At 35.4% G+C, this 26,257-nt stretch overlaps 1 protein-coding gene across 2 annotated transcripts in view; it reads left to right on the forward strand.

Annotated features, from left to right (window-relative positions):
• The window catches only part of LOC111052849 (cell division cycle and apoptosis regulator protein 1-like), a 69,964-nt gene that overhangs the window by 34,443 nt on the left and 9,264 nt on the right, over positions 1–26,257 (forward strand). For both annotated transcript variants that reach the window (XM_039420732.1, XM_039420733.1), the window contains 5 exons: positions 2,007–2,240; positions 13,026–13,217; positions 15,159–15,287; positions 19,821–19,988; positions 23,636–23,845. In XM_039420732.1, coding sequence (XP_039276666.1) covers positions 2,007–2,240; positions 13,026–13,217; positions 15,159–15,287; positions 19,821–19,988; positions 23,636–23,845 — 933 coding nt within the window. The remainder of the gene's footprint in view (positions 1–2,006; positions 2,241–13,025; positions 13,218–15,158; positions 15,288–19,820; positions 19,989–23,635; positions 23,846–26,257) is intronic.

A 26,257-nucleotide genomic window follows, 5' to 3' on the forward strand; every position in this document is an offset into this window, starting at 1 on the left:
GAAGAGGTAACCTTGGGCTTTTCCTCTCCCAAATTTAGATGAGGTTACACATAGTCCGAAATTGAATTATTTTCTACATTATTTATCTATATTCTTAAATAATTACAAAATGATAGGGAGTGGAAAAATCAGGTAACCTTCTGCTATTACTCTCCCAAATTTGGATAAGGTTACACATAATCTGAAATAGGTTGAGTCTTGTAGTTCTTCTCAAAATGTTAATTTACATCATTTGAACATTACAAACCAAATATAGAAGAATCCACATAATCACTAAAATATGGAATATTAACATATTAGAGAAATGAAAGAAAAGTGAAATATTATGAAGGAAAAATGGAATATTATTGAAGGAACCGAAAAAACAAACTCAATTTGAAAGTACTCTGGAAAATCTAATGTAAGTTGTCCAGTCTTGTAAGACTTGAAGAGCATCTAAAGTATTATTATTATTATTATCATTATTATTATCTTTCATGTATTAATTGCTCCAAAGTTGTGATAACATTGTTTATATTAAAAGCATATTTCATTGTATTGCTCGAAGGTTTGATAACGTTGATCCATCACCACAGAACGTGTTGCCTTAGTTCAAGGCTATTTTTGCTAATGAATTATAAGTGTAACTAGTGTTACTTGGTGTTAAAACTTCTTGTTTCTTTAGTAACTTGGTGTTACTGGAGTTACTTTATGTAAAGTGGAGGCTATCACTAATATAAATCTGTATAAAGCTTAGGACGCACTTTGCTAATTATTCACATATTGGGTTTCTTAGTATATACTGTGTATTTTTTCTTTGAAACACTCTGAGGCGTAATATTCTAATTATTATCTATAAACAGTATTTATTATTAAAAAAAGTTACTGGAATAATGAGGATACTTCGAGTGTCTAAAGCTGCGTGCAAACGTCAGCACCACGAACACGCGCATTTCACTTTTCATCAGCTGATTATATCTCTATTTGTACAGAAACAGAAAGGTACAGATATAATAAGCGTTGCATCTGCTAATGAAAAGTGAAATGCGCTTGTCTGTACTCACCTTAGTATATCATCTATTTCATCTGAGTATGGAGTGTCGCTGTATATATCCAATCTACATGACGTTGCGAACTTGAAACATAAAATAAATTATTGACCGAGCGAAGTGAGGTCTAAGATTCAAGTCGACGGTTTTGCATTTATCTTTATGTTTATATGTTTTTATGTTTATATTTAACTTCGCATTTACAGCGAAACGCGGCAATAGATTTTAAGGAAATTTGACAAGTATGTTCCTTTTTGAATTTCGCGTCGGCATATTTATAAGGTTTTTGGAAATTTTCCATTTCAAGGATAATATAAAAGGAAAAGAAGCCTCCTTCATACGCCAATATTAGAGTAAAAATCAGACTATAAAATTATTCATCATAAATCAGCTGTCGAGTGGATTATAAATTGCATTCAATGACGCATGCGATTCAATATTTCAATGTAACTTGGTAAAAATCAGCTGCTGAGTGGACTATTAATTGCATGCGATTTTTATGCACTATTAAATGAACTATTGATTGCATGCAATTAATAACTAAAATAACATAGTATTGTCTCTCGACCTTTCTCTGCTTTGAACTCGGGCTGTCCTGTTGCCAGTATGTCTTGAAGGAGATTAGCTTTTGATGTTAGCATTTTTGATACACCAACCCCAACACCCATTAGCCGTTTTCACACCGATATCTCGCCGACATGACATACAGACAGGATTTACTCTGATGCACAGTATAAGAGGAGGCTGTGGTTTATAACTGCGCGAGGTCTACTGTTCACTGAACTACTAGTTTACTTTACATTACTTTACTATACTTATTCATCATATGGAACTGTATCGAGGAAACAACGCTCCCGCAGTGTATGACACGTCAAAGTGTAGTCTGATATATTCGTAAATCAAACGGTAAGCACATATCTGATTTTTTCTTTCTGTTTCGATGATTGGAATATTGTTATAAATACCTGTTTTGTTCAGGTGACTTCACTGAGAGACGAGCTGGAAGCCAGAGGACTTTCTCCGAAGGGAATCAAATCGCTGTTGACGGCCAGGCTCACCAAGGCACTCAAATCGGAGCAGGATACTTCCGAAGCAGATGAAAAGTCCGATTCGAAATCGGAAACGCCCACTTCTAGGTCACCTTCTCATAAAGACACTGATAAGGAAGAAAAGAGAGAGGAGAAGGACAAGAAGGAGAAAAAAAAGAAAGAGGTATGCTCTTTATATACTTGGGGAATTGCTCAACTACACCTTTTTCCAATTGTCTTTGAGAAAGTATCAATTGTGATTCAGAATAGTAATTTGTGTTTCAGAAAATGTGAGATGTAAATGAGAACTGTTGATTGTATTTGAAAAGTTGAACTTGTAATTGAAAATATTGTATTGTATTTGAGAAAGTATAATTTGTAATTGAGAAGATATCAGTTGTAATTGAGAAATTAAATAACCAAGCTGATCTTGTACACAACTTGAAATATAGAATATAGGATCACTTTCTGCTAAGATAAATTCTGATGATAAAGTAGAGCAAGTGGTTAGTTGTCTCATTTTCATTTGATAACTACTTCTCATTTACATTTGTCTGTTTCTCAATTGAAGATCACTTTTCTCAATTGCATGTGATTATTTCTCAAATAAAATTGTCTGTTCTCATTGACATTTAATGTTTTCTCAATTATTATAAAATATCGGGGCACCGAGCTTCGCTCGTTATTTTTATTTATTGATAAACAGAACACAATTCTCTAAAATGATCGTGTTTATATTTCACAGTTGGCTATATGTCATCTTATGAATTTCGGGGATGCGATATTTTGATTTTTCACATACTCACTCGCTCACTCACTTTTTTACTATCCACAGCTGTTTCATCCAAGGATAAATTATCCTTTTGTCGTTCAGCGAGTTCTCCCAAGGATGAGACCTAGTGCAATCGAATTTTTATATCATAAACCTACTATGTTCCAAATTTCGTGATAACCGTTAGAGCCGTTTTCGAGATCCGTTGAACATAAATAACCAGATATAAATATAATTATAAAAATACATAAATTGCTCGCTTAATATGATAGGATTACTATTCTGAAATACAATTAATGTCTTCTGAAATTGAATTTATACTTTATCAATTACAGCTGTAAAAGGCGTATTGGATCCTGTGAAGGCGTACTGGACCTTGAGTTTATAGTTCTTTCCTACACTAGAATCAAAAGAATGAGGAATATATTCGTTACATAACTTGCAATCATAACAATGCGAAATTGACTCTAAAAAATTTATCCCTTTTTCTTCACACTTCTTTTTCTTTGATTGGTATCAGAAACTCAATATTCTACCTATCACGTGATAACTTGGGCTTACAAGGGCTTCTAAGTGATGAGCTGTTACAATATTTATTTATTTATTGACATTACAATATGAGGGCACCATATTGATTATTCATATTATCAATATGCAATGGAATATATTTATTATTGGTATTCCCATATGTTGTAGGAGGGTCATTTCTTATCAACCTCGTATTGGCCTTAAATAAAAGATGAATGTATATAAAAGAATAGTTTTTTCTCTAGTTACTTTCCTTGCCCTATTACCATAGGTAAGGAAAGTATTGCTTTCCGAAAAAAATTAAGGTACCCCAATTTGTAAATTTCTATACGTTTCAAGGTCCCCTAAGTCCAAAAAAGTTGTTTTTGGGTATTGGTCTGTATGTGTGTGTGTGTGTGTGTGTGTGTGTGTGTGTGTGTGTGTGTGTGTGTGTGTGTGTGTGTGTGTGTGTATGAGTGTATGTGCGTCTGTGTACACGATATCTCATCTCCCAATTAACGGAATGACTTGAAATTTGGAACGTAAGCTCCTTACAATAGAAGGATCAGACACGAACAATTTCGATCAAATGCGATTCAAGATGGCGGCTAAAATGGTGAAAATGTTGTCAGAAACAGGGTTTTTCGCGATTTTCTCGAAAACGGCTTCAATGATTTTGATTAAAGTTATACCTAGAATAGTCATCGATAAGCTCTATCAACTGCCACAAGTCCCATATCTGTAAAAATTTCAGGAGCCCCGCCCCATCTATGCAAAGTTTGATTTTAGATTCTCAATTATCAGGCTTCAGATACAATTTAAACAAAAAATTTCGAGTGGAAAAGATTAAGCATAAGCATCTCTACAATTAATGTGCAGTAACATAACCTAAAATTAAAAATAAGCTCAAAATTCGAGAAAATGTGATTATCCAATTATTGCAAACTGTTGGCAACTGTTGATTCTATTAAATGATTCACTATGAAGAGATAGCAGACCTCGTATGTCTCCAACGTTATTGTCCTGTCACCAGCTGGTTTGGATCTTTGTTTATAAGTAGACTTGATATGCGCGAGAACACTAGCGTCAGGTGATCAAATCATAACGACAAGGAAAGTTGTGTGAGTGCGCCACACCAGATTTTTTCAATTACAATTATAATTATACTTCAACGTAATCACTGTGAAGGTTGCAAGATGAATGTATATAAAAGAATAGTTTTTTCTCTAGTTTTAATTACAATTATGATTATTCTTCAACGTAATCACCGTGAAGGTTGCGACATTGGTCATACGAGTGGATCAGCCTACCAGAACCCTTGCAATCTTCATAGAATGCTTGCCAAGCATCACAACGATTCCTGAAGTCATTTAAACTGATGTCTTGAATTTTTCGACACCATTCACACACAACCTCATCACTCATAAAGTTTCCTGTAAAACTTTAAAGTTTTCTTAAAACTTTGTAGAACTTCAATCATTCTTTAGTAGATTTATGCTGAAGTATCGCCTTTTGCTTGCAAAAACGAATAAAGCTAAGTAACTAGCACTTAGCGTGAGACTCAAGTGACGCGGCCATGTTTGTTTGTCTATAACTCGACAATTGATGATCTGGCCGCATCGATCACAGTGCGTTTAGTGATGATGACAAGTTGTTCAACTCTGTGAAAGTCGCCCTCTGCCGCTTGTCTGTGTCTTATGAGATGTGATCGGAGGTTGATAAAAAAAATTGCATGGTTGCCTGTTAAGTCGGTATACGGGCGAAAGTTTTATGTGACAACGACTTTGAGTGGTAAAATAATTTTAATGTGAATATTCATTCATATAGTAGGAAGAAGGATGAAATAATAACTCACAATGAGAGTGAGTGAGAGGCACGCGTCCCTTCCACTCGGGCATGGTTAGCCCGCGCCCACCTAAGAGCGAGAGAGACAACCATTGACTTGACATTTTGAATTAGTGGCGCAGTCGCAGGAGATTGCTTGCGGCGCCTGCGCAGGTTGACTGCTCCGTTTCACTCTCTCCAGGTGAATGCTTCTGGTTGCTGGGCTTGCTGCTGCGAGCGTTGCTCGCCACTGCTCCTATTCGTGCTCTTTCCAGACGACCGTGAACCGAAACGAACGCTCTCACTCGCTCTCATTGTGAGCGCATAACGTGGGAACGTAACGCAGTTTCTTGAAGTGTCTCCCGGCAAACCAATTTATAAGACGTTGTCACGTCAAAAATGACCCTCGTATTATTATGTTTGAATGCATGTAGTGAAATGAAGGAATACTGGGCCATATGAATAAAGTTGAGCATTTGCTTATACTTCTAAAATATAGAGCATTTGCTTCATTTTCTATGAATAAACGTGAGCAAAACCTTTTGCTCATGCTCATAAAAAATAGTTTGAGCATTTGCTCAAAAGTAAAAGCTTTTGCTCAAAATTGTATGAATAAACTAGAGCATTTGCTCAACTTTTGAAGCAAATGCTTCAAAAAAGGTGAGTCTAGTCTAGAGCAGCTTATCACCTTTTGCTCATAGTACAATGGCTCAACTAATTCGTATGAGGAAGAGGAAACTATACCAGATACGATCACAACCAATAGTTGAGAACTATAAAACTCTTTTTAGATTCAACCATGATATATATCAACATTATCCCTACAAAATAATGAATACAAAAGATATAAAGAATATTCAAAAAAGAATATTCAAAATTCAAAAGTAAGTAATATTCAAAATTCAAAATTTATTCAAGTAAGTTACAATAAATTCTGGTTCATACACGAATCTACAATAAATTACAGTACAACAGCCAATTATGCAGCAAATTTCACATATTATGAAAACTTATTAATTACAATGAAGATTGGATGCAACATTAGAATATCGATAATATAGTATTGTAATATAACTACATAAATCAGCGGTGTTTCAACAATGAATAAATGATAATTTCAATGAATAAATATACACCCCACTATATATTATATGTGTTGGGGTATAAGTAATTAGTTGCTTATTGCGTGTAATAATTACTATTTACAAACTTCATTCACTGATATGGGATTAAAGTTTTTTATAATAAAAATTAGTAAAAATGTATAATACAAACAAACAAAATTATGGAATTAGTAAATAAATATTAATGTTCTATTAAGGATAATAATAAGAAAGGTTATTTTTAGAAAAATGAAAAACAGTAAAGAGTGGAATGAAGAATAAATAGTTTCAATATTTACAGTCTAACTAAATTTTCACAATTTTCCACTCCAATATCAACCAACCAGGAAAATAAACTTTTCTTGAACCTGTGTCTATTGAATTCTTCCCTAATGTAACTTGGTATTGAATTATAAATTTTTGGTCCCAAATATGTGTAGTTTCTTTGCCCAAATGTAGTGTTCATCCTTGGTACTATTGAATACGTGTTTCTCTGCCTTGTTTGATGGTTATGATCTGCCAGTCTTATGTGTTCGTTGTTTCTCCTCATTCGCGTGATGATAGCCTGGATGTAGAGTTGTCTTACACTCAGTACTTTACTGTCCTTGAAAAGAATGTTCGTGGGGAATTGATTCTCCTTGAAGCCTATTATTTTTAGTATTCGTTTTTGAAGTTTATAGAGAGGTTCAACATGTGTAAAATTCGTAGCTCCCCAGATAATTATGACGTATCTTAAAATTGATTGCACTAAAGAAAAATAAACAGTTTTTAATGTCTCATAGTTGAGGATTTTACGGAGTTGATAGAATTTGTAGAGAAGCTTCCTGATCCGGGTAATTGATAGATTAATGTGCTTGTCCCATTTGAATTTGTTGTCCACTATTGTTCCTAAATATTTTATTTCATTGACTTGTTGAATTGAAGGGCAATCACACGGGTTGTTGGTGCTTCCACAGTGATGCAGGATTATTGAAGAATCCGGTGGTCTCGTCCGTTCTGTCAGAGAAAAGGCTAAAAATTTCGTTTTTGTTGCATTTACTGTAAGCAAATTTTCTCTTAACCATTTATCGACTTTGATCAATTCTTCCTGTGCCAGATTAAAAACTTCCTCCCAGGTGTTTCCTTCAAATAGTATACACGTATCATCAGCAAAAGCTATTACTCTTCCTCTTATCTTAATTGAACATAGCTCATTTGCATATGCCAAATACAGAATTGGCCCAAGAACTGTTCCTTGGGGAATCCCAAACTTCATCGTTTCCTCTGAACTGAGATGTTCTTCAACTTTGACTTTTTGACGCCGGTCACAGAGGTATGATCTAAACCATGCTAGAGGAACTCCTCTAATTCCCATGGCTTCTAATTTCTTCAGCAGCAAACTGTGATTAACAGTGTCAAAAGCTTTTGCTAGGTCCAGGAACACTGCTGCACATTTTTTGTTATTTTCTAGCTTATCTGTGACAAAATTTGACAATTCTAATACCGCATCTTCTGTACTCCTCCCCTCACGAAAACCAAATTGATTCCTAGATAGTAAGTTGTTTTTTTCCATGTAATTCACAAGACGTTTCTTTACCAGTTTTTCCAAAATCTTAGAAATATTGCTTATAAGTGAAATAGGCCTGTAATTGGTGGCATTTGTTTTGTCGCCTCCTTTATGTAATGGTCTAACACATGTCTCTTTCATAGCTTTTGGAAAAATTCCTTTTGACAGACTTAAATTAAATATGTGAATTAATGGTTTTACAATTACATTTTTTATCGACTTCAATGTTCTATTATTGATTCCATCAAGTCCTGGAGCACTGTCATTTCGCAAACTACTAATAGCTTCAAGAAGCTCATCTTCAGTTACTGGGTGAAAGTAGATGGAGTGTAGAGTTCTTGTAACAGGTTTATATTGGGATATGATTTGGTCTAGTGGTTTTCTTAAGGAATCTATTATTGTCTCCGCCATTTCTTCACCTACATTTGTGAAAAAGTTATTCATGTGGTTGAGCACAGTTTCTGGATTTTCCTTTAGATTGAAAATCCTATCATCTATTTTAATAGCATTCAATTTCATTTTTGTTTTTGATTTAGAGTCAGTAGCATCTTTGATTACTTTCCACATTTTTTTATTATCCTTTCCAGCTTCATACAATTTCTCTCTATAGTATTGGTCCTTTGTTTCATGAATTAAAGCTGTGAGTGTATTCCTATACCGACGATAGAAGTTGGTTAAGTTAATGTTGTTTGGGTCTTCCTTTCTTCTTTTGTTGAGTAGATTTCTGGTTCTTATTGCTGCTACTATACCTCTGGTGATCCATGGTTTGATGGGTTTGTACTTCTTCTGCCGCCGATGCTGCTTGATATTATTTTGTATATGTTGTCTCAGAGTTGATAAGAAGGTGTCATAAGATGTATCTGGATTATTATCTTCTAAAACATGAATCCACTCCTCATTCAGTAGTTCATTCTTCAAGCTATTAATGTCTATTTTCTCGTTTATTTCATGTGTTCCAGTTTCATTTGCACTATTTCTCGAAATATGTTGCACTCCTAGAATTGTGGTGAAGTGGTCAGTTATTGTTGATTCATAAATGATTGGAAAAAGATTATCTCTGGAGTTGGTAGCAATGTGATCTATGCAAGAAGCAGTTTCTGTTGTAGTTCTGGTTGCTTGTTTAATGCAGAGTCTGAGCCCATGCTCGCTTAGAAGATCGCAGTAGTCATTCAATTGATGATGTGGACGAATTTGAAGGGTGTTAATATTCATGTCTCCGGCACATATGACTTGTTGCCCTCTTAATTCATTCAGGATCGATTCCAAGTCACTCAGGAAATCTGTAATATCATTGAAGGACGGTGATCTGTATATTGCAAGGATGTTCCACTTTTTGTCTGCTGCATCCAACCGAATATGTAGGACATTTGCCTGGTTAATATGTAGCTCAACACATTGTACATTTATACTATCTTTAACATAAACAACTACACCATCATTTTGTAATGGGTTGTTTATGGTGGAAAATACATCATATCCTCGAATGGACTGGAGTACAAATTCAGTCCTAATCCAGCATTCGGTTAGAATAATAACATCAAAAGAAAAATTAATGTCGCACAATTGAATCATCAGCTCATCAAAATTTCTTCTGATACTCCTTATATTGAGACAGAAGATGCTCAAATCACAAGAACTCAATGCTGCACAAAGTTGTTGACTGTTGTTGATCACTTCATCGTTTATTTCTTCAAAATAATCAAGATCCTCGAAGCTGAGCAAATTTGATAAGTTGTTGTTACTCATTATTTAAACTCTCATTAATCCCTTCCATGTTCTTTCATTCCAGCTTAAGAGAAACTCTTCACTAACATCCTTTAGTTTTCGAATTAGGGTCAGCACTAAATCTTCTTGCCCTGTTGTGATATATCTGAAGGTTTGTGTGTGTCTGCTCATTGCTACTATTACATGTTGTGTGCTGTTATATATTCCAAGTTGTTTTTTATTGTTCCTTATCAGAACTACATTCTTGTGAGTTAAGCCCTGTGCTTCATGAATTGTATGGACTTTAACTGAAGGGTGAAGTTTTGATTGCAGCTCTTCTAGCACTGTTTTCTTCTCGAGCTGAGTGAATGTAAGAATCAGAGTGTTAGGTTCAAGTGGTCCAAGTTCTCCATTTGTTATTGGAGGTCTGACGGATAACAGGACCTCATTTTTCGTACTAATGTCCTGGTAGTAGCTGGAAAGGATGTAGCAGACGTCTATTGGACACCTTCTAGTTACTGTTTGATGGATTCTCTTCTCACAGAGAGATGAAATGTGTGACCATTCAGCTGTTAATTTACTTCTCTCTATGTAAGGTATTTGGTTTGAATCTCCTAGCAGAATAATCTCAGAAGCACCAGCGAGAGATGAGACAAATCCCACGAAACCTGCATGCATTAATACTGCTTCATCTATGAAAACACGTTTGTACTGCTTTTTTGATCCGTTTATTATAAAAGATGAAACTGTTCTATAATCCTGTTTAATTATTCTTTCATATTTATTTTTGTGAATTCTATTCACCTCTTGCCTAATTTCATTTATTCCAGCTCTTGTCTGACACAAAATGAGATCTTTACCTGGTGTATGTTGCTGAAGGATAAAGTGAGTTTTACCACACCCTGGAACTCCATCCATCCAAGTTATTTTTGGCATCTTACAATTTGTGATGTCAACTTTTAGAATATTCTTCAGCAGCTCAGCATTCAGCATGATTTGGGTGTCTCTACTGACTAGAATATACTTTTCCTTAGTTAAGAATGACTTTGTTGTTTCATTGTAGGGTACGTATTTTCCTTCATTTTCTAAACAGAAGCCCATTCGATATGTAGTGGATGTCGGCCACAGGAAAGTCTTAAGTCGATTGTCGTAGATGTTCATCTCGTTTCGCCTTATCTCTTGAATACATGCTGCTGAAGAAGAGATATTACTATTCAGTGATGATAGTACTCCCCTATATAAATCCGCATTCAGAACATCATACTGTTGAATAAAGTTCCTGAGTTCTATCATACTGTTCAAATAAGCATAAAGAATAGAATCATACGGTAGGTATCCTTTTGGACAATCTTCAGAGCCATCGTTTTCATGTGGTATATCCAAGAACTTTAGATTGTTTATTCCTCTGTAATAGAATACATAATTCAGGTTTTTAGTTTTAATTACTAAACTTAAAATGTCCAAGCATGTAAACTCGGAGTCAATATCAAAAGAATCTATTCCAATCGTAATGTTGTATTTATTTATCGATGCATATTCGTCTATTACCAGTAAGAGGTCACGGATACCTAATTGAGCCTCATTGTTATTATTTTGCGCTAATATCAATGTCAATGAATTTTTAACAAGATGAAAACGAATTGAGCTATTATTTACGTTCCGTAAATAAACAGTAGGTAAGCTATTGTATTCATCTTGACTCAGCGTTTTCTTCTTGATTGAATGTGCAACGCCTTCTGAAATACGTAAACAATTTTTATTCCAGCGAGCTAATGATAAATTAAAATCTGTATATTGACCAAAGCTGAAAATCAAAGACGTCCTACTTTTCGCTGACTGTTTTATTAATTCTGTTTTTTTAATAGATGATAGGAAATCTTGAATATCTATTTTTATATTTGATGCTGTGAATTTATTTGATGATTTTGAGCTGGAAATTCTATTTTTAATCTTTTTAAGCACTTCCATAATTTGTTCGATCAATTGATTGTTGCAATGCTTTCACATAGCTGGGACACTTTAGATAGTTTACTTTGTGGTCTGAGGGTTTATCAGCTCTTTTGCAGTTAAAACATACTGGAGGTTTATCGATTGAAGGGCAGGTTTTGATGTTGTGCCCTGTGATGGAGCAATGACCACAGATATCTTCTTCCTTTTTACAATGTTTTGTGATGTGCCCATAGACTTGACATTTATAGCACCTTTGCACTGCATGATAATCATTAACTCTACATGATGTCATATCTATAAATATTTTTTTCTTATTAATTATTGCTTTCCTAATTTCGGGTTCACATTCTACTACCCAATGCACGGAATCCTTGTTTTTCGGCCCTAATTTGAATGATGGCTTGCAACCTTCTTCAAATTTTTGTTTTTCTATTCCTGAATTGACAAAATTTTTGTTATATATTTCTTCAGTTACCTCTTTGTTAGTGAGATCAGATGGAACATCATAAACAATTATCCTGGGTTTTTTATTTTGGGGCTCAGTTATCTTGATTTGATCATTATTCACAGCTTTATTCTTCAATAATTTCTTTTTGTCCTCTAGAGAATCCAGAACAATGAGTAAACCTCCTCCTCTAACGGGTACTGTCTTTTTTATTTTAATGTTATCCTTTCTCGCGATGTTGGTTTTCAGTGTTCCTTTTATTTTTTCACTGTCTTGTTTCTCATTACCGGTGGAATTTGAGGGTTTAATTAAGACTACCTGTTCTTTTGGAAGGATTTTCCTGACTTGATTATTGGACTGGGGATCGCTTGAAGTAGCTTTTTTCGGTAGTTGTATCATGTCTGCGTAAGTAATAGGCCTGTCTTTATTTTTAATTTCCTGAACAGATTTGCTTATGTCCTGTAATGAGTCATGAATTTTCGGATGCCCTAAAGTATCACTTATTTGGCTAATAGTAACTGCTCTCGTTTCTACTTTCACGATTACCAATGCTAATTTTTGAACTAATTCTAAGAAATTATCATATTCGGCTCTGGAAACCTTGTTTTTTTTAAATTCTGACGAAGCCCATTCCTTGAATTCCGAAGAGATACTCTTCATGTTCATTATGTCTGTGTTGAATTCACTCAGCAATAATTGTTCAACAGTTTCCATTTTACCTGGTTGTTCTCGTACTTTGAGTCCTTGGTTCCCTGGAAAGTTATCCTCTTCTTCCTCCTCCTCGAATTGCGGGATCAGTCCATCCGGTGGTTTGGTTGGTGACCTCATCTATCCGACGACGATGACGTATGAAGATAGCTGCTGTATGGTTATGTTCCAGTGACCCACTTATTGATGAACGATGATTGTTTTGAAAACTATCACTACGGTGAAACTAAACTACTAAGATGTTTACTCTACGAGCGCTAAGGTAAGAGTATAAGGTAAAGCTTATTCATATAAAAATGAGCAAATGCTTTTGCTTCTACCTTTTTCTCATGAGCAAAACATTATGCTCCATGCTCTTGCTCTTGAGCATTTGCTCTGGTTTTATTCATATGGGCCATTGTGTTTGACAGGATGAGAGTGTGACCCCGAAGAAGAAGAAGCCGATCGATGAGAAGGAGCGACATCTGCTTGAGAAGCGCTACACTCTGCCTGAGTCGCCCTCTGTGGTGGTGCACCCCTCTCTCACCGCCAAGTCCGGAAAGTTTGATTGCTCGCTCATGTCGCTTTCTGTCCTGCTCGACTACCGTGAGGCCGATACTAAGGTAAGCGTCACTGCCGGTCTCCTTAATAATGGGTCACGCAAATAATGGATCTGGTAGTTTTGAAATAATTGTCAAACTGTCAGTTTTAAAGGTATTAGATTGAAATAAGGTGCAAGACGTGTAGTTACAATGGAAGTTTATTAACAGAAAATTAATCAATTTAGTTTTATTTAAAATTATTTCCAACAATTTCACTCCTTTTTGAGCGACACATTCTTAGGGCCGCGTAGACTATTAACAGCTGGCGTCAGAAAATTGGCTTTCCGAAACTGGGCGTAGTCGCATTCCACGTTTAAATTAAATTCTGATAGACTAGAAAATTGAACACAAATAAAATAAAGAGAAAATAGAATAAAGTTTCATCAATTTTGAATTATTTATGAATGTTTCATTTTGTCAAGGAAAAACGTTTCCATTTATAGAAATGAGAAAATAAAGATTATCATAAAAACTGCGACTACGCCCCGTTTCGGAAAGCCAATTTTCGGACTCCAGCTGTTTAAAGTCTAGAACTTAGCTAAATCCCGAGCTCGGAAACCGGCCCTCAGAGTCTTGAACCGCCCGTTCAAGAATATCACCAGGAATTTATGTGATTCCGTTGCCTTCAACTCCTGAATTGTCTGGGGTTTGGTAAAGTAGACCCTTGTGTTTGAATAACCCCATAACTCCATAAGAAATAGTTCTTTACGTAACAAGTCCGGTAACGATAATTTACCGCATAAGTATGATTGTTTCTGCCCGAAACGTAGTTGACGGCAGAATTATCATACCAATGCGGTAAATACGTTACCGTACAATAATTTACGTACAATATTTTTTGTCATACTTATCTGAGAAAGAATAATATTGCTGAGGTAGAGAAACAATTACCTGCTGCTGCTCGAGTTACTGCATTCTATAAACATGACCTAGCCCGTAGCGCCTAGTTCATAACAGACAGACCCTTCGAACTCAAATAAAATAATAAAGGCCTAAATTATAAGATTTCAGATGAGTTCTCATAACTTGGAACTCCTTAAATGAGTTCTTCAATTATTTGGGTTATTATATTAATTAATCAGATGTTATTAGGATTCAGTAGAGTCCTAACATACTCGACTGTAAAGATAACATAATGATCTCTTTACAGTATAGTATGCTGTAATGAAAATCACATGTTTTCTTGTTCTGCAAACAGCTGTTTACCGGCTTGATTTAATGCATGGAAAAAAGCTGCTATTGAGTAAGTATGACAAAAAAATATGATACCGTTGAGGTCCGGTGAGTGAAGGAGCCAATGGAAATATCCATTACACAAGATCAAACGGCAAGGGAACAGAGCGCCTACAGCTTGCATTGATATCCTAGCGGTATTTACAGTTGCCTCGACTTGTTGTAACAACATTTTTGTCATAGTCATTCAATCTCAGCTGTTTTCCATGCATGAAATCAAGCCGGTAAACAGCTGTTTGTAGAATAAATAAACATATGATTCTCATTACTGCATACTCTACTGTAATGAAACCATATGTTTTCTTTACAGTCGAGTATGTTTCCTAGTTCCGAAATAGGAACAGCAAAACTGCTACAAAAAAGCTACCTTCAGCGCTCCAGGTGGAAGTTTTGTCAACTTCCACATAATTCCTGATTCGGAATTTGTAAACTAGGTTATGTTTATAGAATGCATGTAGTAGCTTTAGCACAAGCAGGTAATGTTTTCTTATTCTCAATTATTCCTCTTTAGATTATTATGACAAAAAATAGTGTACGTTACTTGGACGCGAATGTCTTTTGCAGTGCTTGAGTGATGTTTCTAGTATCGGCTAACGCCTCGACTAGAAACATCATTCTCGCCTGCATAAGGCCCCTTCCCCTCCTTGTGACGTAAGATACTATTTATTGTCCATGTGATGTAAAAGTTTATTATTAATTAAGCTTTTAACTTATATATTTTTATTTCAGGAACACTTTTTTGAAGTATCACTTTTTGCGGAATTGTTCAATGAGATGCTGATGCGTGACTTTGCGTTTCGCATTTATCGTGCTCTTCTGGAGGCGCCCGAGAAACCCAAGGAGGAGAAAGATGACAAGGTGAGACACGTCTTTTTATTTATTCATTTATCAAAAATACATAACATGAAAATGATAATACAACTGAAAGAGGTTAACTGCTAAACTTCATAGGCTATAGACCTACTATTTATTTATTTACATACAAAAGCTCACAAAATAAATGCACGAAGAGCCTTATTGACATCAACTAGCTTAGATACTTAATATTTGATGCAAAATAAAAATGAAAAAATAAAATAAAATAGTAAACACAATTTTTGAATACTAATATGATAAGAAGAGGCGAAATGAGGCCAAAAGAAAAAATAATAAACTTATGATAATAGAAAAATGAAGAAGAATCAAATAAAAATAAAATAAAGTTAATAGAGAATAGAGGAAAAATAGGACTTTAGAAGAGAAAAAAAAGAAATGAGGAATAATTAAATAAGAGGAATGAAATAATTATTTATCAATCATGAGTCAGTTATAGAGCGATATGCTAGTTCACAGGATTTCTTAAAGGTTTGGAAACGGTCAGCAAACGGATCAATACAGTGGCTTATTCTATTGTACAAACGTAAAGTTCTGTATATGTAAGAATTGTAATGATGAGTCGTTCTGATGAATGGCATGTGAAACAGAATATTTGGTCTTGGTCTATTAAACGGGACATGAAATTGCAATATATTTTTATAAATTCTGGCATGAATACTTGATTGTTTAGGATATTATATAATAGCAAGAGGGAACCGACAGATCTCCTTTCTTCCAATCTTTGAACATTGAATATCAACCTTAGATTGTCTGTTGGAAAAGCTATCGGACAGAATGCGTTGAACTTTTTAAAATAAAGATACCTTAAAAATGTATTCTGAATTTTCTCCAAATCAAGAATAGCGCTGCTGTGAAATGGAGCCCAAACTAAAGCAGCATATTCAAGTTTACTCCTCACTGTAGCATAGTACAATTTCAAAACATGCTGTAAAAGGCCTACAATTCCAAAATAAAAGCCTTAGCCACCTATTAGCACCATTCATAACATGTGTTAGGTGTTCCTTATTCGCTCTCCAATTAATTTCACTTTCATTTGAGTATAACTGATTATTATTGGCATTGAGAAAAAACTGCCTGACAAATTCTATCGCTTTGGATTGTTCATCTTTCATTGATACAGAAGATATTATATTACATGTGATTTCTTCTTTATCAATTGAATTTGGAGAATAATTATCAAATGGAAATTCAGCGCTTTGTTTTTCAAATCCGGATCCCAAGTTCATATCCGATTCGTCTAGGCTCGGGATCCTGTATTCGAGTTTTTTGATAAGAAAAAACAATCGTCTTTCCAGTGATTATTCCTCTTACAGTATGTACAGAATCTAGTCCTATTAGGGTTGATTGGTGTCCTGTAATTGACTGATGTTGATTGTGTGTAATTATTGTTTGTATAAGGTTGTCTTTGGAAATTGTTCTGATTTGTTTCGTGTGGGAAGACGTTTCCGCTCCTATTTCCAAACTGTCTATTAGGATTAGGATTATGTGATTGTGTGTTTCTGTCGCGATCATTGTAATTATTATTGTTTGAATAAGGTTGTCTTTGGAAGTTGTTCTGATTTGTTTCGTGTGGGGAAAAGTTTCCGTTCCTATTTCCAAACTGTCTATTAGGATTGGGATTTTGTGATTGACCTACATTTCTACTCAAATTTTTCACCACAATACTCAGATCGTTCAATTTCTTCTCTAAAGTATCTACTACATTTATTTTTTGGACAGGCTGTTCGATTGAAGCATTATGCATTCCTAACTTTTTGTCTAGAAGGAAGCGAGATCTTTCATATTTGGCGAGATTTTTCTCTAAATCTTCAACTGATGCATTGTCCATGAAAGCAACATGTTGCAATGCTCCTACGTCTAAGCCTCTCAAAACATATCCTACTATTCTTTTCTCTGACATTTGAGGCTCAAGAATGTGACAAAGTTTTATTATATCTGCTGTGTATTCTGTGTATGTTTCTGTTGGTAATTTGTTTCTGTTTTCGAGTTTTTGTCTGGTTGTCTCTTCATGAACAGGGTCTACAAGTTTACTTTTTAAGTGGCCTACTGCATCAAGAAATGTCGCGTTTTCATTTTTATCCGAAAATATGTCGAAAATTGCCAATGCTGTTTTCTTGAGGTAGAGGGGTAAATACAAGATTTTATCATCCTCATCCCACTTATTTATTTTTGCTGCCCTATTGAAGGTTTTCAACCACTCGTTGAAGTCTTCACTCTTTGTACCCCCATAGCTTTCGGGTTTCGCAAAGGGTCTTTTATCATTCCCTGCCATATTATTTTCTGGAATTAGGATATTTGCTAAGTTATCGGGAGCTACTGTGTCGTAGATGTGTTCTTGATTTCTGCCTAGCTTGCCTACTATTCGCTCGTAATCGGCTAACATAGGGAAGATAATACGATCGCGTTGAGACAGGGACCCTAACTTAAGTAATCGACTTAGAGCATCTCTAGCTCCTGAATCGTGGTCCACATAAATACAAACTTTTTTTGCCAAGTCAACAGCGAATCTCAAGTATTCAATATTAACAGATTGAGGGATGTGAATACCTAACTGTTTGCCTAGCTCTAATAATTCTGATTTATCCAGAGATTTTACTTTTAAATCAATAGGTAAACGTAATAATGAAACCTCGAATTCACTAGGTGATTGTTCAGAGTCACTAGAACAAGAGCTACTCATCTCAATGTAACAATAATAACAATTATCATATTTACCCTGTACGTTGAGAGAATAGAGGACATAATTATACGAGATCAAACACAGAATATAATAATTATGATAATGACCTGAAATGAAAATGTCAATAGATAATTTGAAGGCTAATCTTGTCAATTAATAAACTCTTTCTCATGAGAACGACGCCCAACACCATGTAATGGGGTATTTTTAATTGTAATATATTGGGGTTATATTATGTATGGTATTGTGATGGTATTATAAGGTTGTGAGAACAACCCTAGACATTATGGTAACAATTTATAATAGGGGAATCGCTTGGCTTGCGAGAGGTTAAATTGATGTAACTCTATAACTCATGAGAAAGGAACTATATTTTAAAATAATAAACAAAACAGTTATATTTTGGAGAACTAAGTAATCGATTTAATCAAATTGTAACTCAAAATGAAACTGGAAACTTAAATAAAAATAATATTGAGAAAACTTTTTAAACAAACAATAGAATAATTACAGGATTTGCCTTCAATAAAAAGATGAATAATATATAATAATAAAATTGATAATATTAGCTCACTGAACTCACTGAACCAGGAAAATGGTGTCTCGGAAAAGAAGGGTAGAGCCGGGCCCGATTATCTGCAGTAGATAGCTCCAGGTCCCGTCCTCGTAACCGACTGACTAGAGCATCTCATTTTTTCCATAATTTTACTTGTCATGAATTTTCACCGTCGTCAACAATTTATCTATTCATTGTGAAAATTCATGACAAATAATAAAAATTATGTAGTTCTATTACAGGGTAAAATGAATAAAAGAATCTAGGTCCTCGGGTCTAAAAAGCCAGTGTCTAACCCACTCGACTACGGCAACTCTAATTGTATAAAGTTAAACCATTCCTTTATTCTTCTTAAATCTTTATTCCTTTCTCTGTAATATTCCATCCTCTACTGTCTACTCCATTTTCAGATGGTGATACCCACATGAATTCTAGGCTTGTGCGTGGGTAATGAGGCGGATAATATGTTTTATCATAATAAAAATTATGACAAAATTTTACTGTTTTTACAGAATATATTATGTATCTGTCATCGTGTAATACCTTTGTAACGTTGATCATACCTTATTGTTTAATTCCAGTTCATTTCAGAAAGTATGGATCATTCCTTTGTGGAAGTTTTTGAGAAAACTTTGCTTGAATGTTTGTTGGTTCACAGACTAGAGCTATTTGTGGAACGATATATAGTCTTTCATTAATTAAGTTGATTCTTCTAATATATTTTTAAAAAAATAATAATTTATCATTTGGTTTACGGAGTGGCTGTATTCGAATGGATTACATAATTCAGAGAACCGGGTTCAGATCCCGGACCGGGCAAGATATTTTTCTCGGTCTACTCTCCCGTGTTTCGGATGGACACGTTAAACCGTCGGTCCCGGCTGCCTAATAACAGTGTTTAGGTCATATCAGAGGCCCTGGAATTGACCAGGTGCGACCTGAAAACTCTGACACGAGAACTGGGCCATTATTATTATTATTTGGGTATCTATGTAGTTTTCTCGTTAAAAATGAATTTAGCATCCGTTTTAGTGATTTGTTGAGCTCCAACCTTTGTTTAATGCTCAAGTATAGAAATTAACATTGTAATATTCAATTTCTATCTAATTTTGGGAAGGAACAGTTTTGGGCTTTAAGCCGCCTGTTCTCAATCATTCATAGTTGAGAATTATATTGTATGTAGCAATGTATGAATAAATATGATGAAAATTTGTACTATTTTTATGTAATATGCATGCTTTTGCAACGGCAATTTTATTATTTAAAATTCGTGTTTCAGGATAAGAAGGATCGCGATAAGAAAGATAAGAAAGATGACAAGGACAGGAAAGATGACAAGGACAGGAAAGATAAAGATAAGGAAAAGGATAAACGTGAAAAGGATGAGAAGAAAGACTCGAAAAGAAACGAAGAAGAGGAAGATGAGGATGATGACGAAGATGAAGATGTAAGAATTTCAAATATTTAATCTCGTTGATAATATTCATCCTTTATTTTTAACAGTCGAAAATGTGATTTTTAACCACAACTTATGATGAAGAAATATTTTTGTAGTACTTTCCCTAGCTGAGTTTTATTTGTAAAATTGTTTCAAATTCGCCGTTATATGTTTGGTTCTAATATTGTTCCACCTCAGTTTCTTTCAAACCATATTTTATTTGTTTTATTAAGATCGAAGAGGAAATATTTTTGGAGAAATTTTCCTAACTGGGTTTTACTTGTAAAATTGTTTCGAAATCGCTGTTTTATGTCAGGCTCTAATTGTTCCACCTCAGTTTCTTTCAAATCATATTCTCTTTGTTTTATTATTATTCTCTTATTATTATTATCACGTACACCCTGAGTAGCTTCAGAGGTGGGTGATTGATACCCAGGTGTTGCTCCTGGATGACTTCGCTCAGTCGTAATGTGGGCGGGGTAAGGAGGCAAGTCGAAGTTCATCTTCCTTCTTCTTTGTGCCTCAGCTGGCGTGAACAGCACCTCCTGGTGCTTCTGACGGCGTGAAGGTCGCTCTCTTCTCTGATGACACCACTTTGATGTAATTTTGTATCGGCCTTACGGCCTCGGTTCCGCTCCAGTGGAGAAGGAAAAGGAAGGACAGACAGGATAGGGACGGCAGACAACGGTCCGCTGTGCCCTGGGGAAAAGGAAGAATAGGGACGGCAGACAACGGTCCGCTGTGCCCTGGGGGGAATGGAAGGTCAGGGACGGCAGACAACGGTCCGCTGTGCCCTGGGGAAAAGGGAGAATAGGGACGGCAGACAACGGTCCGCTGTGCCCTGGGGAGAAGGAAGAATAGGGACGGCAGACAACGGTCCGCTGTGCCCTGGGGAAATGGGAGGACAGGGACGGCAGACAACGGTCCGCTGTGCCCTAGGAGATGGGAGGACAGGGACGGCAGACAACGGTCCGCTGTGCCCTGGGGGAATGGAAGGTCAGGGACGGCAGACAACGGTCCGCTGTGCCCTGGGGAAATGGGAGGACAGGGACGGCAGACAACGGTCCACTGTGCCCTGGGGAAATGGGAGGACAGGGACGGCAGACAACGGTCCGCTGTGCCCTAGGGAGATGGGAGGTCAGGGACGGCAGACAACGGTCCGCTGTGCCCTAGGGTGATGGGAGGTCAGGGACGGCAGACAACGGTCCGCTGTGCCCTAGGGAGATGGGAGGTCAGGGACGGCAGACAACGGTCCGCTGTGCCCTGGGGAAATGGGAGGACAGGGACGGCAGACAACGGTCCGCTGTGCCCTAGGGAGATGGGAGGTCAGGGACGGCAGACAACGGTCCGCTGAGCCCTAGGGAGATGGGAGGACAGGGACGGCAGACAACGGTCCGCTGTGCACTAGGGAGATGGAAGGTTAGGGACTTACGGCAGCCAAGGGGCCGCTGTACCAGGACAGGAGGTCGGGGACGTACGGCAGCCAACGGGCCGCTGTACCAGGAGCAGGAAGGTTGTGAGCGGAATGCTGTGATCTGGGGCTCGTCCGGCCTTTAAATACTCCCCCAAAGTGGAGGGGATGGAGTTGTGCCGCCGCCAGAGGCGGTGGAAATCGTCTCGATGCGCGGAAGATGGTGCGCCATCGGTACCTTCCTTATCTCCGCGGTCGGCTAGCGTTGCTGATAGCCGAGCGTCTTTCTTCAATATTATTAATTATCTAGCAATATTTTCCGTCACAATTTTACTTTGTGACATTATTAACACACTAGTTTTGCAACTTCTAATAACGGGAGAACAGCTTTCTATATACGGGTAAATAATGATTCCAAGATTGCTTTTTATGGAGCTATTCCATTTTTATCAATGTATAAATCATCATCTTCAAATTTGATAAATTTATGGAATTAAAAATGAATAAATATAATTCCAAATAACGAATTTATTTTACTCATATAACAAATTGTACATTTCAATATACGAGTAGATAATACTCATATAACAAATTGTACATTTGAATGTACGAGTAGATAATATACTGTATTATGATTTTAAGATTGCTTTCTATGGAGAAATTCAATTTATTAATGTATTTGATAATTCACGGAATCACGGTCCAAGGTGTAAGGTGGATAAATATGATTCTAAATAATGAATTGATCTCACTCATATAAAACAAATTACACATTACAAATTTTGTAAATAAGATTGAAAACTATATAATTGCAAAAACACCGGCAAAAGGAAGATTCCTTGTGCGCCAGTGTGTAATTATTGGTAAAGTCAAGAAACAATCGAAAATTCAACTAACAAGGCTGATACCGTCAGAAAATTTTATTTATTTGTCTATTCCATTGACAATCACAAATCATTATTACCATATAATATTATTGGGAGGAGACAACAGGCATAGCCCAAAACTGTCTTCTCCCAAATTTTGATGAATGAAAGTTTCGAAAAAAGAATGGGGAATGTTATGATTTCTCTTATCACTTCAAAGTCTAATTTTCACTTCAAATCTCGCAATATTTCTCATAAGATACTCTCAAATTTATTTATATTTTTGAACAATAATCTTGAATGTACATAAGTATCTCAAATACCAATGAACCTTTGTTTAGATAAATGCATGTTATCCAAATTTTCAGAAACATACCGACAATTATTTAATCCCCCTCAGCACAAGCATTATGCTTAAAGAGGGATGAACCATTAATGCTTCTTCAGGAGCACTTACCTTTCATTATTTTTATCATTCATTATTATATCCTATTTTATTTTATTTTCTTTAATATTGTATCATTTGTATTTATTTTATCTACACCACGGTATATAGAAGAAGACGGTAGGTGTCACGCGCATGTTTGTGCTAAATTTCCGGTGTAGCTGACGTCATTTTATATCCAATCATCTGTTTTTAACAAATAAGTTTCATAAATATTGCCAATAGATGTTGAAAACCTCGGTTGGTGGCGATGACGCAATCTAGCTGGCTGGCCACTGCGCACACATTTCATGGCCTCTACCGTTTTCATCTAAATACCGTGATCTACACATAGGGTTCTGTTTATTTATTATTTTATCATCGAATGTTTAATGATTATGAAATGCGTTTTGTGTTTTTGACTGTAATTGTAATGTAATTTATTTTCATTGGTTGAATCTTAGACCAGTTATAGAATAGACACGCTGGGAAGTCTAGCCTCTGAAGCCAACATTACTGCCATATCTCCAAATCGTGACGTCATCATCGGATAGAAAACTTTCAGATTGTGTTTATTTCAGGAGGATGTAAATTATTATTCAATGGCAAACTCCAGCTGCGCTCCCGCTGAAATAGACACAATCTTCTATGGAAAACACTGTAAACAAACTCTACAGAAAAGTTTTCTATCTGATGCTGACGTCACGATTTGGAGATATGGCAGTAGATGTTGGCTTCATCGACTTTCAGAGTGAATATACAATAGGCTGTGTCTATTCTATAACTGGTCTAAGGGTTGAATAAAGCATTTATTTATTTAATTAGAACCTTTTTTCTAGTCATAGTAATGAGCGATTGTAGTTTCAATTATCCAGATCACTATATTTATATTACCAAGTTCATTTGAAATGCCGGTTTTCAAATATGAATTTTGTTGGTTGATCTTTTTAAACAGGTTGATAGTGAAATTGATCTCTTAAAACAGATGATCAAAGAAAGGAAGGATAAAAGCAAGAAGAAACGGGAAAAAGTGAAAATGGTAACTGAAGACCCTTTTCTGCTGCTGGCGTTCGTCTACTTTGACCAAAGTCAATGTGGCTATATTCTTGACAAGGACCTGGAAAGCATTCTGCTCACGTTGAATCTAAATCTGTCGCGGTCACAGGTCAGTATTTCCAATTCCTTATTTTCGTTATAAAAGTATAATAATTAGTCTTGTAGTTTCAATAGTAATAAATATTATAAACAGTGTTTCCTTCGACACATATTAATATTATCAGTTACATTAGTAACCTTGTAAAGCTGAAAAGAAATGAAGATTCAGAGTTATTTACCTACTAAGGAGACTAAAATGTTGTGTCAGTAGGGAGGTACTTACTATGGTTTGTTTAATTCCCATCTCATTTATGGGCTCCGTCTTTGGGGTAACTCAAGTGAAATAAAGAAGGCATTTATTTGGCAAAAAAACAATTCGCTGTATTGTTGGTCTAAGGAGTGTTGTTAGCTGTAATAGTATATTTCGCACCTAGGGCCGAAAATGAGACTTTTCCGGCTCGAAATCGGTTTTCAAGCCGGAGATTAAGAGCCGGAGATTAAGAGAAAAGATTAAGAGCCGGAAAAACATTTTTGCCCATGGTGAGAACGTTATTTTTCGCCACACAGAAAAATAAACAATATAAAAAAATATGAGAATAATTGTTTATTAGGCACTTCCGAAAGCAAAACAGGAAGGTCATAGCTCTAGCAAATCTGAGGTAACTGAATATTAGGAAATTGTCCAAGTATTTTTATATTATATTTGTATATGTATACATATGTGTACATGTTTAATGTTATGTATATATGTGTTAGCGGTACGGTATATTGTTAGTATATGCAAAGCTTTGTATTATCTTTACGTGACGTTTGTTTATAACATTTGTAATGACAAGAATAAAGATTATTGATTATTGAAGAGAAAGCAGTTATTTATTTATTTATTGGATACAGCAAACAATACAATAGTCGGAAAAGAAAAAACAGGCTATTGCCCAAACCTTCTTCAATTTTCTAATTTTGTCTTGAATTGTCCAAATATTTTGTAAATATTATCTGATGGGTTGATAATATATATTATATCAACCGACAACAATGCCCGTCGTGGTGGACGTCGGTATTTCACGCACAAACCAAAACCCACAAAAAAATAAATGTTGAGAAGGGAGAATATTTGAAATCTATACTATAATATATCAATTAATAATAATTTACAATTGTTATTATTTTGTGTATTGTATTATGAATTTTTCTGATAAATAAAATCGTTATTTCATTTCATATAATAAAGTGAAGAATCGTCTTATACATGTACGGGATAGGAAATTCACGAATGACGCATCATCGCGTCTGAACTACTGTACTGAATAACTTGAAATCTTGCATATTAATTCTTAATTTATCAAGGATGGTTATAGGTCTGCTTTAAGTTCTTCAAGATTTCTTTATGTAAAGTTTTTAATTAGACCCTTGCGGAGCACGGGTTAAATGTTACCTGCTAGTAATTAATGAAATCATAATTGTATGAACAATTTGTGATGAATTTTTTTAATAAAAATGTGAATATTTGCTAATACAGGGGTACTTTTCCATTTTCTGGTAAGGTTTTAAAGAAAGAACGATGACACGATCAATTGAATTGAAATTATCCCCAATTGTTCTTTAATTCATGATTCGATCATATAGAAAATATCGCATATTGCTATCTTTTTTGTAAGATTCGATACTGACGACTCGCCTGTAACTCTAATCTAATAAACATACATTTTACATGTTTAATAAATTTGTAGGACTCTCAAATCATTCTTGTAGTTTGTTTTCATATACTAGGACCGGGCCCTCTTGCATGAGAAAATACAAGCTAATATTTTATTAATTTTCCATTCTAATAACCATCTAACTACTAATGTTATTAGTTTCTATTTTGACAAGCAATAGACCCCTGATCGTTTCAAGTTTCGATCAGAGTGTCTTTATGTATGGATTGGTCTTGTGGGGTTGTGCCCCAGACGTGCAAAGAGTGTTTTTAGTACAGAAAAATGCTATAATATTTGCGTATTTTGAGCATTGCAAGCTTATAAAAGAAAAAGTTGTGACAGCTTACAGTATGGTAGCTTTCAAACTCCTACTTCAAGTAAAGAAGGATATAGGATCATATAGATGCAGAGTTGACATCCACATCCATAATACACGAAATACGACAAACATAGATGTACCTTACACAAGACTGAAAAAGTATTAACCAGTCCCAATCATGTATCCTTGAAACTTTTTAATATTATGTCTGAATCAGCCAGAAACTTGCCTTTAACAGTATTCCGACAAAAACTTGAAAACCTTTTCTTACAGTACCCACTATACTCACTTTCTGATTTCCTCCAGCTGCCAGTAGAGAATCAATTTTTTGGAAACCATACGTAATATTACTTGGTAGTCTCTAACTATCAGTGTATATTTATATTTTTTATGTGTTGTAAATGATGTATTATGTACGTTGTATTTATTGTACTCTTGATATTATTGTTATATATTATTGACATAT

The sequence above is a fragment of the Nilaparvata lugens genome, chromosome 2 (genome assembly GCF_014356525.2).
Source record: "Nilaparvata lugens isolate BPH chromosome 2, ASM1435652v1, whole genome shotgun sequence".
Classification (NCBI taxonomy): Eukaryota; Metazoa; Arthropoda; class Insecta; order Hemiptera; family Delphacidae; genus Nilaparvata; species Nilaparvata lugens.